Below are 14,335 nucleotides of genomic sequence, written 5' to 3' on the forward strand. Positions count from 1 at the left end.
CTACTTACGGATACTGCCAAATTTTATTCACCCGCGTCATAATTATAACTTTAAAAATACCAGACATTTTTAAATTATTATTTATTCACATCAATTCAATTTTTCCCCTTTAAAAGTATTTCCAAGTCAAAATAACAATAATATAATCTTATCAGTTTAGCTTACTGCATGAGCTTATAAAGCCATTTATATTACCAATATTGGTAATAAATTGGTCATAAATATATCTTTAAAAACATATTATAGTATTACCATCATTATTATTACTCAAGCACGAGAAAATAAGAAAGAGTTGAAGAGAGGGAAAGGTTATTCTTTAGGAGCTAATTTGCACCTCAAAATATTTAAAAATGTGAAATTTTATTATTAATTATAAAAATTGTATCTATAAAAATAAATTAGTTATAATATTTTTTAAACATAAAACTTATAATTTTCATTTATAATACATTAAAAATGAGAAATGAGAAGAACTTTAATAAGAAAATAATTATTAAAGGTATATATAACTTATTTTTAAAATTTACCCTTCTAGCAAATTGCATAATGAAAACAATCATGACTCAGCAGGTGTGAACGGACAATTATATCGTCTATAGAGCTCAAATCGTACTTTTGTTAGGCTAAAAGGGGTCATTGATCCATTCAGAGCATGCTTCATATGCTTATACTATATAGTATATATATATATATAACTCATAAAGTAGTCGGCTGCAACACTATTATTTTATGCGTTTCTGAAATCTTAAATAATAAATTTAAATATGCATCGAACGTATGAAAATAAAAACAAATAACTGTTAATAGAAAATCTTATAAATGCTCCTTTTTTGGATTAGTCGTTAAAATATAATCAATGCTAACATCCTTATTAATTTCTAACGAGTCCGACTCTCCACTGTTCAATTTGGTCAATCTTTTATTCAACGTGGCTTCCAGGATTTCCCACGAAGGTAAACAATCACCTTCACTAATATCGTAACTATCAAAGGTACGTCGATAATCCAAACTGTTCCATTTTGGAGATTCTTCTCTACTTTCCATTTCATCGGATCTAATTTTGGAAACGTTACTATTAGTATCAACATTATCCCACAAACGGGAAGACCCTAGAACATATAATAGCGTGAAAAATTTATATCGTACGGTAAAGGGAAATAAAATAAATATTTAAGAAGCCTATAATTTTTACCTCGAAAACTGTTCCAAAGAGACTCGCATCGTTTTCTGGTTCTCCTTCTGGCTGGACCAGCAGATTCGATGGACGATGTCCGTGAAGCGAGTGAATGGGAATCCCATGATGGGATCTGCTGTCTCGTACGTAAACCGCGTGTCAAAGTGTCGTGCATTTCTTGCATTTCGCGACGCAGCTGACTCTGACGCTCGGCGATAACGCAACGTTGACGAATAATGGGCGAGAGTCTCTCTGACGAATCCGCAAGATTGGTTTCCGACCTGCAAGCAGTAGCAAAATTAACCCTTGCAAAAGGCTCGATCCGTCATCAAATCGAAATTAGCTGGTCTTTTCGAAATTTCAATTGTGCAAACTCATTGAAGAAATTTCACATTAAACGATAACTTTCTTCAACAAATTACTTTATGTAACTGTACACCAGTGATTCATTAATCCAATAATTTGCGGAAACATTGTCGTAAAATTCTTATAGTTTCGATACTAATTTTATTAACACCTTATTGACGTGAAATATTAATTAATATTCAGAACATTTTAATTGTTGATTTTCACAGCTTTTCTCAACACTTACTTATGGATAATTATAGCATAAGTATCGTGATCTTTATTGATTTATTGTGGCACATTAAACATTTATTGTCTTCCCTCCTTTAAGATAAGCGTGTTTTTTTTTAAGTGATAATTAATAAACTCATAACAAGACTGTTAAATATATCGATATTGTGCTAAAACAAATGTCTAGATGATTAATAATTGAAAAATATTTCCCCTCCTGGAATGTCAATTGCAGGAATCTGGCTAAAGTGCGCGAGGAATTCAATTAAGCGACACGCTTCGATAAATCATTTATTACTCGTTCAAGTAAAATACTTTTATTTATCATCCATTTTCTCTCAGGAATAACGCATTATTTTAGGTAATTAATAATTCATAGATGGTAACACCCATACTTTACAGTTGCAATATAATTGATAATTTGACGATCCCAACTTTGCAGAAATCATAACAAATAAATTAATTAATTATGTGTCTCTTTAAAGAAGACGATAAATGTTCAATACAAATCTCGAATGAAGATTTTAGTAAAATGGTGATATATAAGAATGAAGTTCGGGAACGCATTATATATATAGTGATTTATGTTATGAGTGCGAATATGCATTATATGTGTATACTTTGCTGTATAAGATTGCCTAGGTAGTCCAATGCTTGCAGAATCGGGAAAGCTGGCTCTTCTTAGACGCCGCGAGGATTCTCTCGCAACACGTTGTATCATATCCAACATAGCGATTCTGTCCTTCTGTGGTAAAACTGCAGCAACCTCCTGTAAAATCTGAATAGAGAACAATAAACTTATACATATATATATATATATATATATATATACGTATGACTGGCACGTGACAAGGGAAAACCTGCACTTTATGCTTACCACCCAAACAACACCGATTTCAACGATACCGAACTTTATCGTGCATAAAAAGCATCAGGGATCTTGAAAAACTTACGTTTCCCTTTATATTATACAAATTTCAATATCGAAGAATCTACGCCGAAACTTTATTTATGGAAAATATATTACATCCAACAGATATTCGCTGAACGAAAGGGATTCAACAAAATGTGAAATTCCATTTATTTGTAATTAAATGGAGGTATTAAAAATAGCATACCGCAAAACGTATCAAAATTTCTGCTACCGCGGTGATCAGTAAATTATGTAATTTTCATTTTATAGCTGGAGAATTAAAACTGAAAATCTGGTATCAGTTGAAAAGTTTAAAGTAATCTCAACTTCTGCCTACTACCTTTCTTAAAACAGAGGCAACGACTCCATTGCATTCGCCTATTCGTTCTCTCTTTAGTAGACTTTTTAATAAGTACGAGAAAAAAGAAAGCATTTAGAAAGAAAAGTTTGCACGCTTTTAAAAAATATATTTCAAAGACCAGAGTATGGTCACTTACTTCCATGAGAAAGTTATCTATGAGAGAAAATGTCCTATACTTTCTTTAGTAATTTACTGATCCTATGAAACGAGATAATTGCAAGCGTGATAAAAACGATGTCACTGGCAGTCAGTTTAATGTTAATAAAAAAAACTAGGCTTACACTACAGATTTTTTTTTTGAATGGAATATTTAATTTTGGAACAGAGAAACGACAGATATTGATAACCAATATTAATCACTGCTAATGGAAGCTTAGTGATTGATGAGAGTTTCATTATGAAATGCGATAATTTCAAAAATACCTTTAACGTATATAAAACACTTGATCAATTTTTATTTCCAGACTTTTTTGAACTTCAACTGATAAAAAACACAATGCAAATAATGAATCTATGTAGAAGAGTATTAATATATAGGATTTACGACGAAATAACCAAAAATAGATGATTTATTGAATCAATATATTTATCAATATCAAAGTAGAGTCGAAGATTTTTGTCTTTCAATAATTAAGTTCGACCTACGAGTATTTTTATTATGCTCTAGCTGTACAAATTGCTAGTTAGCAGAGTCCCAATTCCTTTCAACAGTAATTCGAATGTCTCTCGCAGAAGTTGTAGGGAGAACATTGAGTTACATCTGGCTTGTCTGAGATCGTATCGGCGATGAGTTTTCCGTGGTGGCAGCAAGACTCGACGGAAATTGACTGAAATGGAAGCGACGACCCCTCGAGGACTCTGGGGACTAAATAAAATGAAAACATCTCGATTTGCGCTCCTGGCTGAAGAAAAATCTGATTACTACGTTAAAAAGGCTCAAGTCTATATACATTCCGATGCACAAGAACTCGATGCGTCAAATAATTCTCCAGTCCAAACCCAGCAGCGTAGAATTCATCCATTAAACGAGAATTATTGCATTCGCAAAGCAACTGCAATGCTCGATTGTAGAATACAATATATTGTAGTACAAGTGAATAGCTACGAGTAATTAAAAAAGAGAAAAAAAAAAAGGAAACATCGTTGATAGAGAAAAAATGCAATTTATGTATTGGGAATGACGGACAGTAAATGCAATAAGAAGAATGGTAGAGGACGATGCCTGTAGCAGTAGACATCTTGTAAATCTGATAAAAATACGTAAGTCAGGTCAAAAGCGTAGTATGATAAATTATATCTCAGGGTTACAGTGTTGGCGAACAAGGGTATATACACAGAGAAATCCGTTGAAGGATTCAGCAAGTGCCTCGGGGGCCCGATAGTCTCGAAGAAAGTCTCTTTGACCCCTGACCCGTCCGAATATATCCCGTCAAGGATGACGACGGAGACGGAAGAGCAGACGAGAGATCCTATTTCCAGTAACCCATGGAAAAGTTTCGACCTAGATAAGTGCGAGTCCGTGTTCTGTCATCCTTCTAACTTTGATCCACTTCGTCAGAGGATCCCTATGACTTTTCCTTCGTACGATCGTTAAATCAAACTCAAAACTCGACTCATTTTGCTCATCAAGATCTCTTTGGATGTTAAATCCTGCTTCAACCGTAATATAACACAAGAATTTGATTTTTTCATAAAAAGTAATCTAGGTCGAGGTTTTTTTCTTGTAGCGGACGTATGAGCGACATTTAATTTCTTACATTTGAAGAGGGAGTTTCGCACAAATTGAGCTAGTGCTCTGTCTATGCTAGGAGCATGCACGAAATTTGAATTGGCTTCCTGCAGGTATGTATATAAGTGTGTCGCCTAAAGTCGAGCGCTGAGAAATCTTGAGCTCTAGAGATTTCAGAGGAGTTAGTACATTCTATTCTTGATAGATTCAACCCAGTAGCCCACAGGCACACAAATTTAGCCGAGATTCACCTTCGATTATACTAAAGTCTTATCTTATGCATATCTCTCTCTCTCTCTCTCTCTCTCTCTCTCTCTCGCTGAGCTTTCTTATAATTAAAATACATTATTTATTTCAAATTCTTAGTTTCTTTTAATTCGATTACTATATATCTTGCTGTTAATCAGTTTAGATGAAGAAATTATTTAATTAATAATAAATGATACTAATGATGAACAGTTAACGTTGGACAAGCATATCTTATTGATAAATAAATATTCAAGCGATAAAGCGTTGACAAAACAATTACAAGAAAATTTAAACTCACGAGTTTCGTCAAATTGATCTTTCACGGACTTTCATTGTTTCGCTTGAAATAGCTTACTTGAAATTTCTTTTCTTTCCAAGTCTTGTAGCTACAATTCATCAGAAAATTACTTTTTTTCTCGAAAGGTTCAGAAAATTTCTAGTTGAATATACACTTTTATTCTCTTTCGAAATTTCAATTAAATCATGTATTATATTTATTATTTACATAAAATAAAAATTTTGATGAACTATTTCTGCATGTGTACCAAAAGGATAAAGAAATGCAGTAAACCATTCTCTACAAGGATAAAAATATGATAGACAAATTTTTAATCATTAATTTACATTCAATCTAATTAATTTACTTTAAATGCAAATTAAAATTCATGAAACAATACCAAGGAAGGTAAAAAATGGTGCAATTTTGGATAAGACGGCTCAAAGTAAAATAAAGCAGCACCCGGAAAATTTCGAATGGAAAATTTGAATGGAAATGTATTGCGTAAAGTGGAATAAGATTACATAAAGTAGAAAGTAAAATAGAATAAAATAGAGTATAATAGAGTGGAATACAATAAGATAAAAAGAGTAGGTACCTACCATCGACGGGAGGAAGGAAGGTAAAGCAAAGCAAAACGCGCTCTGTACCGTTTCGCTCATAGCTTTCATCACATTGACTGTACAGTTGAATAAACTTTCCAGCGAGCTAACCTTTTATCGTATCAAAGATAGAATACTATTTGGGTTACGCATTGATGATCATTTTGATCATCACCCTATTATATATTTGCCTTCTGCAAATTCAATGAAATATCTACCATCTCTAACTTAATATTATATAGACTTGAACTACGACCAGTCTTACGATATATATTAAAGAAACCCGAAAAATTTTAACGATCAATAACAACATCAAAGTGTTTGTCCTTAATACAAAAAATTCTTCCGTCAAAACTGAGTGTTTATTTGCAAGGTACCATCAGTTATCTTATGAAAGCAATAAGCAGTTTTTTTAACGAGAGCTCCATTCTCGATGCAACAATTTGATCGTTCGTACAATGGAAACCGGTGTGATAATAATTTCCTTTTATTCTTCGGTCAAGTATAAAAGGGAGATTTTAATGAGCATGTAGTTGGAAAAAGATTTACGGAAAATTAATTGTTCTTCGATTTACGCTCCCTTTCAAGAGAGCCAAAAAATAAAGATAATTGCCTGTAATTAAAAAAATATTATATTCATAATTATGTAAAGCTATACCGTTATATGAATAAAGATTATGAATACATGTGTCATCTAATAAAAGCATTACAATTTAATTATTTATAAATGCTAATAATAGTCTGGAGGTAAGTAGAATTTTAAATTGATGCTTTGCTGTCTTTGTGTTATTAAAATTAAAAATGGTTAGTTCAAGAAATAAAAAATTATCACACTTTTTATTCCTACAATTGTTGGAAAAGGTATGACGGACACAAAGGAGGGATATAGAAGGTCTTGAAGAGGGGTCCAAACTTGCGTAAGAAAATGAATGCTAAAGAAACTCACCCTGAATTTATTGAGAGAGATCAGGGCTGAAATTAAATTTCCAGGTCCACGTTGACGACCTCTCCGACGGCTCATTGAAATGGTATAAGTCAGAGGACTGGTATTCCTCAGTTCTATGTGAGCTACAGCACCTGTGACAGGATATACTATATTGATTTTAGAACACATCCGCTATACTTGTATACACGACTTTCACGAACTATGAGAGCCACGGTGCTCCTGTGGTGAAAACATGGCATTGATCACAAACCTACCCGTCTAACTTGGACCGTCTTCCTCTGTGAATTAAAGTTTATCCACTGATTAAAGCAGCGCCCCTTAATTGAAAAGCTCCACAGAGACATCGTGAGAAATGTGGGAACCATTTATAATTCAAATAAAGTTGCACAAAAATAGTAACAACTTTTAGCGTTATAACTATATCATTCGCACAAACTTTTTTAACGTCAATATTAGCTTATAAAACTAATATCTCAGCTGAAATAATATTTTCGTGTAAGAAGAGACTTCTTTTTAATAGTTTCAACTTTAATATTGTATCTTTTTGTTAAATACACAGTCTGATTTGTAAATGTAATTAAAGAAGCAAAGTTCGTTTGCCCGGAAGTGGGCTCAAAGCTCGCGACAAGATTTCTCGAAGTAGCATTAATGGTAGTGGTGATTGTTATAGTAGTAGTGGTAAAGTGGAGGAAAACCACACTCCATCCCTGAGGCTTGATTTGCTTCCACCGTCATGGCTCTTACGCATATTAAGATTTCAATTCTCAAGCTGCGCAGTGGTAATCATTAATACAATTAATTTCAAACTTAATTAAGTTTCGGTTCCTTTAATTACGAAGTAATTCATTCTTGTAATTAGCATATCTATATGGATTCTCGTCAAACTTCAATAATCGAAGCACAGTGCATCACGCTTTCTTAACTTTAATGGAACATGCCGAGGAAATAAATAGCTCTGCTTGACTTGTTAAAAATATAGTTGCACCCGAGAAGTAAATTTATTACAGAGTGTTACGTTCGTAATTGGTGCCGAGTCGTGTTAAAGAAGAAGCTGAGGAAATTATACCTTTGTATATTTCGTTATCCGTAGGGACGAATTCCATCATGGAATCAATGAGAGGTGTTACGAGCATTCTTCTTTTTCTGATTGTATTATTAATACTCCTTGCTTTGCTCCAGGTGGGATAAGAGCTGAGACTTTTGTTGTTGGCGAATGTTAAAGTATACTTGCTAACACCTTGGGGAGTAACGAATACCATCCTCAAAGAGTTTCCCGAACGTTCGATCATTCTTGTGACACTTTCCGCCCAGCGCCATCCTCTTGAAAAGGACTCCACCAGCCCGTTACCAGGCGAAACCTCATTCGTCAACACCAACTTGCAAAACATCCCTAACGATCGCATCTCGGAACTGTAGGACTCTTGACGTTTTCTCCATGTCTCTATGTGCCAACCATTCTCGAGGCTGGCGTTAAACAAATTGCCCAAGTAAGGCTTTAAAATTGGACCCAAAATCTTTCTATCATGCTCCATTGCTATATAAACAATCGTATCACTTAGTAATTTATATTTTTCGTTAAAATAATTCAACTCTCCAATATTAAAGTTTCTTACCAAAGTATAACCATCGTAACAATATTTTCGTCATAATTATCGGCGTTTCCAAATCCAAATAAGCAGTTTCACGATCTTTCCTAACAGCATCGATGAGTAAATCGCTCGAATGCTGAAAATACGTCAGGGTGTTGCAATGTTTCCTATCTCGCAGTACCAGTCGACGATTTCGCTTACGACTTTTGTAATCCGATAGCACGTATATTTGATCCCGAGCTTGTTTCAGAATTAGCTTTAATAAATATATCAAATTTTCGATTGGTTCAATCGTATGAGATGCAACGAACTGGCCAAGATACGAACAGTTACCCCGTTTTTCCTTGAAGAAAAAAATCAATTAACAGCAAATGCAAAAGTAAATATTGCAATTATTATACTTTACCTGCAATAATGCATCTTTTGCCTGTAAAACCTCTTGTAAAACTATACTCAGATATTCCAGCTGCCGTGAACTATAACCGTAATCTGCATTCATGGTTCCCCTGGGCAAAGAAGCCATGACAGTTCGCCACCTGATGATTAATTCCTTTTCCAAAAGATCCATTGGTGAAGGATTGTAAGGAACCATATTAAAGGAACGGTGGTGTAGCGCGCTTAGATACGATTCCAAAAGGCGCGCATCTGATAAATAAGAGTCCTCGTGATACAGCTCTCCACCTTTGAATAAAAATTATCCTTTATACTAAAATAATAATAAATAAAAGTATAGATTTACAAAAAATAAATAATATTTTGTAGAAAACCATTGTTTTCAGAAAATTTATAGATTATAGAAAATAAGCAAGCTATAGTTTTTTATACCTCTCGCACAGTGCAGCATCACGTTACATCGTGGATGGAAATAGCATCTCAAATTTTGGCATTTGAGAGCCATGACTAAATCATCCAGGGCTAGCAAAACGTGATGCGATAGTGTATCAGGTGCCCAACTGCTCAACGGGTCAGGTCCTGTTCTCTCGAGAGACCATCGGTGTACGGTCCTAACAATGTGTCGAGAGACCACACGTAAGCAATCCTTTACAAAATAAAAGATATCTTAGTTTTATTACATAATCATTTTAATAAGATAATATTTTGTTACTATCACGAGATACAATTAAGCTCAAATTATCATTCTTCTTGATAATTTCATAAATAGTTGTCGAACTGGAATATTATACTCGAACAATCTGAACTATTTTTACAGTTACCCCATCACAGGCATGTGAAAGCTATTAAGTTATTTAAGGTTTAATTATATAATCTGGCAATAATACTTTGAAGTCAATAATATAAAGAAATTCGTGCAACAATCGTTTCTAAACTTCGGTTTTAGGGAAAGCAGGGGATACTCCGTTTAATTGAAAGACAAACAATAGAATTGACTTTAAAATGAGTAATTGCGACTCGCAAGAGAAATAATTTCCAGAGAATTGTTGTTGTTCGAGAGTTTTCTCGTGCTACTTTCGAGAATTAAGGAATAAACTGAAGAGTAGCATGATTTAGAAAGTTTTCGTAGAAAGTAGAAGCTCGTTATCACAGGAGGGATTATGTTGAAGCAGAACTTTGTCGATTGACGTGAATTCTTATGAACTACGATGTAATAAATTAATAAACGCTTAGCTATTAACTTAAGTACGATATGGCTTTGATAAGTGAATTCCCTTGTACGGCGTACCAGTTTCCATTCGGGTTAACCGCTAGTGATCTAAGATAGCGTATTTCAGTAGTACAAGGGAACTTTAGTCGGACAAGTGTATTCATTCTGGTAAGTTATGGCTTCATACCTTATAGCAAACCTCGTTTTCCGCTTGATAGAAAGCGATAGAGAGAAAGCCTAACGGCAATTTAACACCTCATTTTCCGTTATACGATCCTATCACACTTACATCTTGCTAATGCATATTATTACAGCACTGATCGCTAGAGTTACGTAATTATAGATTAAAGTAATTTTTAAAATATTTAATATACACGCACTCGTGTTAATATTAGTTTTCGTAATTTTTCTGCTGAATCCATCGCGTAATACGAGTTTGAAAACCTATAATAGGAAAAGTCCAATAGATTTTCAATCCTGTTTGAGGTCATTTGTTTCCTATAACCGTTGACAAACAAACAATCGTTGCTTGAAAAAGATCAATACCGAATCTAAATTCTTTATGAATGTTTAATGGCACTTTTCTGTGGGAAGCAAAGTGCCAAGAAGTTGTAAATTCAATTTCGAGTCAGCTGCCGTGGCTGAAGGTATCGAGATACTTTCTTACTTCACGCAGGTGGTGCTATAAAGCTTTCTTGTCAGGAAAGTGGATATCGCAACTCTTTATCCCATACCTGCAGGATAACAAAAATTGTTCACGAGACCCTACCTGTTTTCTAAACATAATCTAAGAAATTAGCTTTTCAAGTACGTGCAATAGAAAATATATTTCGTGAACATTTTTTAGAGAGTTATGTATAACCAGTTAAATTAGAAGTGAAAGAAAATGAAATAGTTTTATTTAAGCGCTTATTGGTTAAAAACTCTATATGTTATTCTTTTTTTGAAAAACTAAAAGCTGTGCAAGGAAAAGGGTCGTACCTTTTGTTTTATGGATAGGTCTAATGGTCGTCTTTGGCGTAGTTGTTCGAGAATTTCCATAAGGGTGGATTCCGTCAGAGCAGGTACACTATCGTCGGAATAATGTTGATTCATAACAGTTTCTACTGCCGGAGTATGTATCCTCCAGAGAGTCGAGCGGTCCTCACAACGGGCACCTGGATAAGGGCCAACAGCTATTGCATACATACCCTAAAATTAGAAGAGCATAAGACCAATTCTATTATTCCTTTAGATCACCATCATAGTTTACTATACACTCTAAACGAAAAACTTTTCTCATTATATCATCTTATGTTTTGTTCTTATCGTTGATTAAATTCAAATTGGGCATTCACGTTGTGCTAAGAAAGTGACAACAAAATTAAGTAACAATGTATTATCTTACAGATTTTGCTGCTGTGTTGTGTAACAAGGCATCACAATGATAAAGGGGTATACGTTGAGGGTAATCTGATAAATTACTCCAAGAAGAAATACCGACACCCACTAACAATCTGACTTCTATATCGCCGGTCCTTAATCCTTGCAATCCAATTTTTAATAAAATTCCACCGCTATCTTCGACAAGAACTATTCTATGATCTTTCGGTACAGGAAAAGCTCCATCGCTGTGTGCTGAAAACACATTAATTAATGCTAATCATACATTAATTTTTCGTTAATTAATTGGCTCAAATTCAAGGGAGCAATTTTTCAGTTTAATAATCCATATGCTTTGAAGGAGAAATTGTTATTAAGCTCGCCAGCTGTAATTTGACTCGACTAATTTGTAAGGCAGCTTGCTATTTTACGAGCGTCGCTGATCAGTTACTTGCCGTTAATAAGGGAAAGCGTAATAACCAGGACCAACAGAGTGAAGCTTATTATATTGGTTTTCACGCCTCTAAGCAAAGCTATATGACATATTCTTCGCAAGAAAAATGTCCTTAACTATGAAGATAATTTTCATCAGCATATACGTCACCTTATAATGATTGCCTTTCTTAATTAAAGATAACGACTCATCTCGAAAATATTCACGATTTTTGCATGCCTTTTTATTTTTAAATAGCTATAATTCGCTCTATAGAATAAACATTAGATATAAAATGAAATTACGATACTTACCTGGACCATAAAATATTCTGACGTGATTAGGCTGTTTCAAAATATTTTGTAAACTTTCCGCGTCAACTACTTGACCTGGAGAAGGATATAGTATATTTGTTTCCTCTTCCGAAGAATCTGCCACGAGAAAATTAATCGTTGGTTTCTTTAAGAATTTCCTACCTATATCTTTAAATTAAGGCTGTCTACCTTGTTTTATGGTTTCCGCCAGTAAATTAGTTAATTTCGCCTTTATCAGATCTCTTCGCAATCTTCCCGCTGAACCAAGAAACTCGGTCCACGATTCGGCAATTGTGGCACATATGGCTAAACGAGCGAATCCTGGCATCGCAGCATCTTCTTCAACATTTACAGCATCTTCCATTTCGTGATCAAAAGCTGGCGTGGACAGTGCATCGAGTCTTACCAAATATTCAAACTTGTTTTGCTAAAAAATATTTTTAATGCATTAAGGTAAATAATATGTTGTTATAATCTAATTTGGTAATTTTCAAGATAGATTAATTAAAAAGTTACTGATAGTCTACTTTACTAGCTAGAATTAAAAGGACAAACTCTTTGGAGAGGAGGAGAAAACACAGACGCTAGAAATGAATCGGTGGACCAGGTGAAGCTCTCACTGGGCTTTAAAATCCACCATGCACTCGATTTTTCATTCCTGTTTCCTGCCTTTTTACCTTTATACGCCGAGATTCATTCAGCGAAATGAGGAACATAGATGAAAATCTCGGATCCAGATTGCCCACGCCCATTATCAATCGTTGAACCAATCTTTCTACTGTAGCCTCGATCCAAGCAATGTTCCCTCTGTCTGGGGGCATTAAACTTAATTATTCACTATATATATACATATAATGTCTAAGTCAATCAAAACTCTTTTCTATTTTTAGTTTGGCAATAATTTGTCATATTCGTTGATATTATTTTTTACAAATAGTTTGATGAATATTATTGAGACTCACCAGGCAGTTTACACTCGTCTTTAGTAATTTTGCGAAAGTAGGCATTCAAATTATTCAGTTGATCAACGTTAAAAGACAGCTTAGATGTTATTAAACGTAAACTTCCATTTTTCGATTTTGGACTGCTCTGAGAACAACCCATCCTGCTGACAATTGTAAAGACCAAATTTTCCTTAAACCTATTTTTTCGCTTCCTGTTTCCATTAATTATTCAGTATTGTGCATTCAAAGATGTTTTACGTGACGGATCTATACTGATAGAGCTAATCAGTCGCAGTTTCAATAATACGGGAAATACGGCCCATCGAAGCGTAACTACACAATTGGTGTGTATCACTTTTACGGTGATTTGACAGACAAACTCTGTTAAAAATTTGATTCAATTACATACACATATTAACTATAATAATTATTGAAACTTATTAATAAATAGTTCAATGGTGTTTATTAAACTATAAATACGTTAATAAAACTTTTCAAAACTTATTATTATTTTAATTTTAAGAAACGGTAAAGCTTGCCTGCTTTGATTATTATTCTTTATTATTTACTCCAGTGCTCTCTTCGTATTACGCTTCGTGTTAATATTGGATGTTGCAAACTGATGTTTCATCGATCCTTTTACCTAATATTATTATGATTAAAGAATGCTAGCAGAAAACCCTTGTAATCTCACTTGATATTAATTTTAACACAATTTTGTGTAATTTAGATACAGAAAATAGTGACTGTAAATAAGCGAAGTAAAATATATTCATTAACACTAACACACTCGATTTAAGTTGTCTGTTTAATTTTTCGCCAAAGAGAATAAATAATTCATCGATTTAAATAACAATTGAAATTTAGATTCTTTCAATGCCCCAACATTGTAATAATTAATGAGTCATTTGTACAGGGCCAAAGTCAAAAGAAACACTACCGAACACATTTAATTTATTCTTCCAGTGTCACTTTTTATTTAATTTCTGTTTATTAAATAAATAAATGCCCTTTTTGTTTTTATGCAACTTAGTTGGACGAGTTAAATAAATTATATACATATACGTAAATAATGTATCTGCTGTTTCCGAAGTGAAAACTCACAGTTTCGGAGTATCGACGGAAACTGAATCGGTGTTTGCTTGTGGCACAAAGCGTAATACACGTTTCTCGCGAAGCTGCGTAAGTATTGGCACGATATAATTGTAATGTTGTAAATGCTAAAATGGCCAATTGTTTCCCAGCGTGTCTCGTGACAATGCA

The 14,335-nt window shown here is 33.9% G+C and overlaps 1 protein-coding gene across 1 annotated transcript; it reads right to left on the reverse strand.

The window, feature by feature from the left end:
• Positions 1-631: 631 nt before the first annotated feature.
• LOC136775548 (uncharacterized) lies at positions 632-13,232 on the reverse strand. The gene is made up of 14 exons (XM_066730424.1): positions 13,091-13,232; positions 12,806-12,939; positions 12,318-12,555; positions 12,129-12,245; positions 11,407-11,636; positions 11,001-11,210; positions 9,242-9,455; positions 8,823-9,097; positions 8,441-8,759; positions 7,894-8,361; positions 6,828-6,958; positions 2,371-2,528; positions 1,193-1,455; positions 632-1,109 (listed from the first exon to the last, which is right to left on the reverse strand). Exons 1-14 carry the CDS (start codon positions 13,230-13,232, stop codon positions 814-816), a joined length of 3,195 nt encoding a protein of 1,064 aa, XP_066586521.1. The 3' UTR covers positions 632-813.
• Positions 13,233-14,335: the final 1,103 nt, after the last annotated feature.

This window comes from Prorops nasuta, unplaced genomic scaffold (genome assembly GCF_024137725.1).
Source record: "Prorops nasuta isolate Cenicafe-Biocafe unplaced genomic scaffold, Cenicafe_Pnas_1.2 PNAS00008, whole genome shotgun sequence".
NCBI classification, from domain to species: Eukaryota; Metazoa; Arthropoda; class Insecta; order Hymenoptera; family Bethylidae; genus Prorops; species Prorops nasuta.